Source organism: Rhea americana, unplaced genomic scaffold (assembly GCF_003343005.1).
Source record: "Rhea americana isolate MKP2758 unplaced genomic scaffold, rheAme1 scaffold_23, whole genome shotgun sequence".
NCBI classification, from domain to species: Eukaryota; Metazoa; Chordata; class Aves; order Rheiformes; family Rheidae; genus Rhea; species Rhea americana.
This window is the reverse complement of record NW_028186346.1, coordinates 5,598,493-5,606,404: the sequence shown is the minus strand read 5'-3', so window position 1 is coordinate 5,606,404 and position 7,912 is coordinate 5,598,493. Positions and strand designations below refer to the sequence as shown.

At 39.1% G+C, this 7,912-nt stretch overlaps 2 protein-coding genes across 2 annotated transcripts in view; one reads left to right on the top strand and one right to left on the bottom strand.

Moving 5' to 3' along the window:
- Positions 1-3,066, top strand: part of LOC146595300 (G protein-coupled receptor 183-like) — an 11,689-nt gene extending 8,623 nt beyond the window's left edge. The window contains exon 2 of the mRNA XM_085305992.1: positions 143-3,066. Coding sequence (XP_085162118.1) covers positions 143-1,256 — 1,114 coding nt within the window. The 3' untranslated portion in view covers positions 1,257-3,066. The remainder of the gene's footprint in view (positions 1-142) is intronic.
- Positions 1-7,912, bottom strand: part of UBAC2 (UBA domain containing 2) — a 110,987-nt gene that overhangs the window by 58,853 nt on the left and 44,222 nt on the right. The window lies entirely within an intron of this gene.

Below are 7,912 nucleotides of genomic sequence, written 5' to 3'. Positions count from 1 at the left end.
CTTGAAAAAGTATTCCACCATAGTGATGTGTCATTTCAGTTTTTCAGAATGTTGCCTTCTGCAATACAAGTTGGCTGTTGTTTTGCAGAAGAAGTTTATTTGTATTTATTACAAAACGCCCTCTTTYGTTTTTTCTCACTAGGTCTTCTGAATTCCCTGCAGTAACACTGGTTCCAGAAATGGACACTTTCACAACTTCTCAGACAAACAGCTCTACCTGTGACTTGTACGAACATAAAGATACAGCCAGGATACTACTGTCTGTGTTCTACAGCTTTATTTTGATTCTTGGAGTGCTTGGAAACGCAATTGCCCTCGCTGTCATTTTTAAAAACAGAAAGAAAATCAACTCTACCACCCTCTATTCAACCAACCTTGTCTTCTCAGATCTGTTGTTCTGTATTGCCTTGCCTACAAGGATAACCTATTATGCCCTGGGATTCCACTGGCCCTTTGGAGAAGCATTATGCCGAATAACTGCTCTCATGTTTTATATCAACACTTACGCAGGTGTAAACTTCATGACGTGTTTGAGCATTGACAGGTTTTTTGCTGTTGTCCACCCTTTCCGATACAAAATCAGAAGGATTAAATATGCCAAGGGCATTTGTGTATTTATCTGGTTTCTTGTATTTAGTCAAACTTTTCCTTTACTTATACAACCTATGTCACACAAAGATGAAGAAAGGACTACATGCATGGAATACCCAAACTTTGAAAGAATCTCACATCTACCATTTATACTTCTTGCTGCCTGTTTAATAGGGTACCTTATTCCCCTTGGGATTATACTGTTTTGTTACTCTCAAATTAGTTGCAAACTTTTCCAAACTGCCAAGGAAAATCCACTGACTGAAAAATCAGGGATAAACAAAAAAGCCATCAATACAATCATATTTGTAATTATAGTGTTCATAATCTGCTTTACCCCTTATCATGTTGCAATTATACAACACATGATTAAAAAGCTTCAGAACGAACCCTTATGCAATGAAAAGCAAATTTTCCAGAAGTCACTCCATTATACTGTGTTTCTGATGAATTTTAACTGCTGCCTAGATCCTTTTATCTATTTCTTTGCATGCAAAGGATACAAGAGAACTGTAATGAAAATACTGAGACGACAAGTGAGTATATCAATTTCAAGTGCTGTCAGGTCACATCATGAGGAAAGCTCACGTGATGTGGGAGAAACACAAATGATGGTACTTGCAAAATCTTCCAACGGAAAGTCATCTGAAAAACAAAGTCTGTAGTGCACTGCAGTGAAGCAAGCTTAAAAATCCTTGGTCCACAGTAAATGCTCTTTGTGCTCTTGTGTGGCAACTTCTATAAGACTCTCTTTCTCAGAGCATCAGGAAATCATGGAATGATGTTGGACTGAAAAAGAATCATCACAYGACAGCAGGAAAACTCAAAATTATAATTTTCCTAGCTGTATCATTTTGACTGACCTCATTATATTTCTAAATCTGTACCACTGTGAATGCTCAAGTTCCATACTGCACATACATGTCTGGATGTTACTCACTCAGTCAAAGACCTGACTCACATTTTAATGTGTATCTGAGAAAGGAAGAAACTAGAAAGAGCTTATAATTCACTGACTAAAACCAGTGCATTTGAAAATTGCAAGACCTCTATCTGAATTCCAATTAAAGCACTGTTGACAACTACAGCAATGGTTTTGCCAGGTCAGTCACACAAGCAAATTAATCAAAGATTTACTAAAAATAGTAGAATGGACAATTTCTGTACGCAATTTGACTATCACAAATCCTTAGTGTATAGCCCTTTAGAGGTCTAAAGGTGAAACTGTATTTTTTAGTATTTGCAGCATGAATGTCTTATTGGAAAATTAACACATATAACATTGTCAAATATAATAGATGAAAAGTTAATGAACTTTTTGTTTCTCCCCAACACTGAACGTCTCCCATATGTTAAGCCACTCGTCTTTGCAAGGTGTGTTATCTCTCTGTTCCTTTTTGCAAAGGAGGATTTCTCTTTTTTCTTTTACTAGCATGCATTGTAAAGAGCCTCTGTTCTAAGTTGCATATAAATTATTTATAATGCAAAAGTAAGATGAAGCAAAAGACTTCAATATGAAAGTATCATTTCAGTTGAAAGAACAGTGACACAGGGTAATACAGAACGCCCACTGAAGTCAGAGATGGGCACAAGACAAAGGTTTTAGAAAGAGGTATAAACCCTCACAGCTGAAGTCACAAAAAGTTGCTGAACAGATTAGACTTAATGGAATGAGATGGCCACCTCTTTTTGAGCACTGTTTATCCAAGAGATCAACAAATGACAACAGCAGGATCAGTTGGGAAAGAGCATGCTTTCCCACCATGCCTTCTCAGAACATTTCTGGAATCTATCTGGGTATGCTGAAATCAAGCCAGAGAAAAGACCAGATGAACAAACAGCTCGTACTGCAATTAGCTCAATACTAGTATACATCCAGGATGCAAGTCCTGGGTTCCTGCTGTCATGCTCTTCCTTAATGTCTCAGTTTCCTTCCCTACTTTATTCCTGGCCCCCATGTCTTTTGTCTTCTATTTTATTAATATGGCTTCACTTGCCAACATGATGTGGTAATTGCACTGTGAGGCTGTGACAAAAAAGGAAAATTCCTGATAAAAGTTATGCCAGATCTCAAAAGAATGGATGCTATTTATTGTGCCTTTATTTTGCCAGCATTGAGGCTCTACGGAAAGTCATCAAACACACACAGCTATGTTTGTCTTTGCAGTCCCCTCCTTCCTTATGTGCTGACCTTTGCTTACCTGCAAAGTTGGAAGGGTCAAATGTGAACAGCAGCAACAGCRCAGAACAATTAAATTAATAATTACTTTCTTAAGGGAAATAAAACATAAAATAATCAGTCTTTCATATAGCTTAGACTGTTTAAAATTGAGTTTCTAGTTTCAAAATACACTATGCAGGTACAGAAAAACAGACTAAGAAAAAAAATGTTTTTAATAGGAGAAGTTCTACTTAATTCTTCAATTTTTAATTACAATAGCAGTTCTGTTCTTGTCAGCCTTTTTAATAAACTATTTTAAAACATTTAAGAATGTTGCTTCAGTAATAGTAAACAAATGATAACCTGATAAAACCATGGATGAACCACCGGTGAATGTCTAGAAGTTGTAGAAATAAAATGTATGTTTTATTAACATTGCATCATATACAAGCTCATTTTACTCTACTAATGTCTAGGGGTTCTTCTGTGGCATGCATTTGCTCTAATTATGTTTATAAAATCCTTAATTCAAGAATTCTTTTTATAATTGCCTGTAAAATACAATTCAAATGTATATTACAGCGTGACATCATACATTTATTTACTTTTCAGTGGAAAAAAAGGATCAATATTGAAAATTTTAACTTAAATTCCTCTAGCCCTGTAGTCTTCTGTTAACAATTCTGTTATTTTTAAATCGAGACTTTGTTTTTAAACTCATGTCAGCATTCTCAAATAGCTAACTTCACATCAAAATACTAATTTTGTTCAGGTAATGTCAGCGTGTTGGTCCACTTAGATACTGGTGTGACAAAAGCTGTTTTTTCTCCTTTTATTATTATTTCTCAAATAYTGGATTTAATATTTCTTAAATACTGAATGAAACAATAAAATCAGAATCTTTAAGAGTTGAGATAATCTCAGCTTCCTGACAGAAGTCCTAGAGRCACAGACAGACAGTGCCAATTTACAGCTGTGGCAGCTGAAGCCACCATTTGCCCTCCCTACTTGTCAGCATTCATAGCTCAGGCAAACTCATTGACACCACTGGTAAGATTCTTTTATGCGTGTTTATCTGAAACTGCCAAAAACGGTGTAGGCTTCAGCTGACCTGRGAGAATGCATTAAAGTATTTCCTTCTACCAGTGGTACTGCGGGGCTGGTAACCTGTACCAGATATGTGGTAACAAGCAACTGGAGGAGAGCAATAGACGGCAGKAACGTTGAAAACTCTTACGGCTGTTTCCAAAGAACTGGTTTTCTTCAAGATGCCTTCATCCATTAATTTTGCAGGTACTCCTCCTCCAACATTGCTTGTTGGAGTATTTTTACCATAGTAGGTATCTGCAGTTGGACACCTCAAGTCCCTGTCCTGCATTCCACACATACAAGGATAAAAGAAGTGAAGCTATACCTGATATCACTTTTCCTTTTTAACATTGAGTCTATAAGATATAATAGATGCTGAGAAGGCAGTGAACACAAAACCAGACTCCGCTGAAAGAAACCAGCTGCAAGAAAGCACCTTGTAAGTACTTAACTTCAAAAGAAGGTAAATCATTAATACTGTGGGAGATTCACACCAGCAAATTCCTAGGGCAGGATCCTCTGAAATGTAAATGAGGATTTCCATACAGCTCTCCTTTTGGTGAGCATGTAATGTTTATTAAGTGTGACCACCTGAAGGTAGATGCCCTGGAGGTACTGACTGTCGATGCTTCTTGCTGAAAAAAGGTACTTCAGATTACTTCGAAATTACTTGCTTGAGATTTCATGGGACACAGCCTTACACTAAACAGGATTTCTTTATTAGTGAATCAGATATATAGTACAAAGAATCTGGGAGACCCTTTGCATATTTCTACTTATACACAAAGAGGAAAGAAGGATATGATTTTGTCAGTAAAAGGACAGAGCAYGCCATGCAACACATGATAGAAACAGTATGAGCTTTGAAAAGAAAACAGCAGTTGAGTTTTCTGTAAGTAAGAATCCATTATTTGGTACAAACTTTTCTAGAAAATGACACCTTCCATGAGAGGATGGGAAACAACCATACAGATCTGGATCTCACCCACACTCTTCACAGAGTGCTGACAAGCAGCAACAGGTTCAAACAGTTTGCTCATTATGAGGACGCGACTGATGGTCTTGGGGGAAACAGGGTCTCTAACTGGTGTGTAAATTCCAATAAGGATCTTAAAAATAACATATTCATGACATGAATATGATAGAATACATTTTAATTCTACACTTAGGAGTGTAGGGCTAAGGCAGATATTAAGAGGACTCTGACCAGACTAAGTGAAAGGYATATCTGTTTAATCCAGCAGATAATCAAGGATAAATAGAAGAGTCAAAGATGGGGAAGGTGACTTTTTTGAATTACTATGTTACAAACCTCTTTGCTAAGTTAGACCAGGTGGACTTAACAAGAATGTAGCTGAGCCTGTATGAAACTGCACAGGGTCCAAAGGTATTTTCCTCCTGCTGAAAGAATAGACTATGCCCAGGGCAGTTAGTGTGGCCTTTGAATCTTCAGGAGATTTAGAATTTCATCTATGKGGGTGCTGAAAACATCCTCTCCGTTAGGGGAGATACCCTACCTGGGACTACACCTTTTAAAGTGTAACTAAGCCCCGACTGTCTCATCCGGAGAACCTCTCTTATTATGGGCCTAGGTCTAAAGCATCAAGGGCTTTGGAGCTTTGTCCTGGAAACAAACTAATCTTCAGCTTTGACAGAATCAAAGATCCTAGAATGGGAGGAAACCCAAGAAATCAGGATACAACTAATGTCTGTACCTGGCAAATACCTCCACACTGTGTGGAAATACAGAGCAGTGAAGGACCGCGTTCCTTCAACGAAACAGTCGATCTGCTTGTYGTCTTTTATGGGCACAGTGAGATTGTCCTGCTAGCTGCTTTTCATGGCAGTAGCAGGAACTAATAAAGTAGGAAAAAACTTATTTCTCTTCCTAAGACAATACATTTTTTTTTTTTGTAATCAATCCTTTTATATACCACTTAAAAGAAACTGGGCTTTGTCGAACAAGTTGGGCTGTTTCCAATAAAGCCGTGTTGACTGGAAGTGGTAACTTCAGGTGAGAAAATGAGGGAGGATGTCTATCAATGAATGGAACAGTTCCCAGAAGAGCTCCATGGGACTATTCATGGAAAACAGTAGCTGTGACCTCCTGGAACAATTAAAATAATTTCTCAGTTTGTTGAAGGCAGTAYCTTGTTTCCAGGCAAGAAACTGAATCACACAATGATGGAGGACCAAGACTGGAGAAAGGGAAGATACTGAGGAAGATTTTCCTCATTCTAACACTGTCAAAAGCTGGCAGAATGGCTCTCAAATAGGTGTTGGCTGCAAAAATGGTAGCCGTCATGTTCATGAGGATGACAGCCACCAGAAYAGAAGTCCATGGTAACGGCCCATGACACTCAATAGCGTCTCAACAACTTTAGTTCTGCAGAGATCTTGGGGCCCACATCCTGGCAAGAGTGGGTAGTGAGCCAGATGTCAGGAGCTCTCCTTTCAGGGTATTCATCTGCAGAAAAAGATCATATACCTTGACTTCAGCAAGGCCTTTAAACCAGTTTCCTATTGCATCCTTACAAAAAAGATTGGTGAGATATGTACTGAATAACTGGATGATAAGATGGGTGGAAAAATGGCTGAATTCTCATAATTAGGGGAATCCCTCAGTGATCCATATTGCGACCATACTGTTTTATGTCTTCATTAATGACCTGGATAATGGGACAGAGTACAATCTCAGCAAGTTTGTGAATGGCATCAAATGGGGAATAGTAGGCCACGCTGGCAGGCAGGGATGCTATTCAGAGAGACCTGAACAGGCTGAAGAAATGGGCTGATGGGAACCTTATGAAGTTAATCAAAAGCAAATGCAAGTCCTGCATCTAAGTTGGAGTAACTCCATATAAGAACAACRCAGGCTGGCTGTAACCATCTGGGAAGCACCTCTGCAGAGAAGGACCTTGGGGTYTTGGTAGATAGCAAGTTGAACAGGAGTCAGAAGTGTGCTCTTGCAGCCAAGACCAACTACCTCTGAGCTGTATTAGTGACAGTGTAGCCAGCAGGTCCAAACAGATGATCTTTTCGCTCTATTTGGCACTCATAAAACCACACTTGGAGCACTGGGTCCAACTCTGGACTTCTCAGTACAGGAAAGACATGGATATACTGGTACAAGTCCAGCAGAGGGCCACCAAAACGGTCAGAGGGCTGGAGCACATGACGTACAAGGAAGGGCCAAGAGAACTAGCTCTGTTCAGCCTCGAGTAGAGAAGGCAAAGTGGAAACACCTTTTTGCTGTCTATACGTGCAAGTATAGACATGGGAAATACTGCCAAAGTATAAGGCGTTGGCAGACTGTGTGTGTGTGTGTGTGTGTGGTGGGGGGTTGCTTGTTTGTAAACCTTAAGGGTGCTAAAATAGTGGAACAGGTTGCCCAGAGAAGTCACAGAATCTCCATCTTGGAGGTTTTCAAGATGCAACTGGACAAGTCCCTGAACAAGCTGATCTGCTTACACTTGCCTTCAGCAGGACATTGGACTAGATGATCTCTGCAGTCTCTTCCAACCTAAGTTAGTTTATGACTCTATGATCAGCTGTTGGGTTCAAATATTTAGTTACCAACTTCATTCAGGATCCTTCTTAAGAAAATGGGATAGGTGACTGCTGAGTTATCTCTGCTGATGCCTYTCTCAAATCTTGTTTGACAGAACATATGATAAAGTACAGAGAAATAAAAATGATCCTGGGTCAAATGGCACATCATAGCTGTCTCTATCAAGTCCAGAAAAGAAAGTTGTACAGACATCTGTGGTTGAACACTGAAGAAGTGTACATCACCTAGTGAAAATGCATGTGAAAAAAAATCACAAAGTATGTATGCATATTCTACAGAAGAATGATCAGTATTTTCAACATTTTCTCTAGGTGCACAGGTAGAACTAGGCATTCCTGTCACCAGTGTTCAGACCAGTTCCTCCAGTCACCTTTGACTGGAAGATATTGGAGTCTACCTGAAAGTATGGAGTTAAAAATACTCAATCTCCTGCAGCTCACAGACCTAGCAGAAGAGAACAAGTATTCCCCAAGATATTGCTGCTAGGCTTTTGGCTGTGA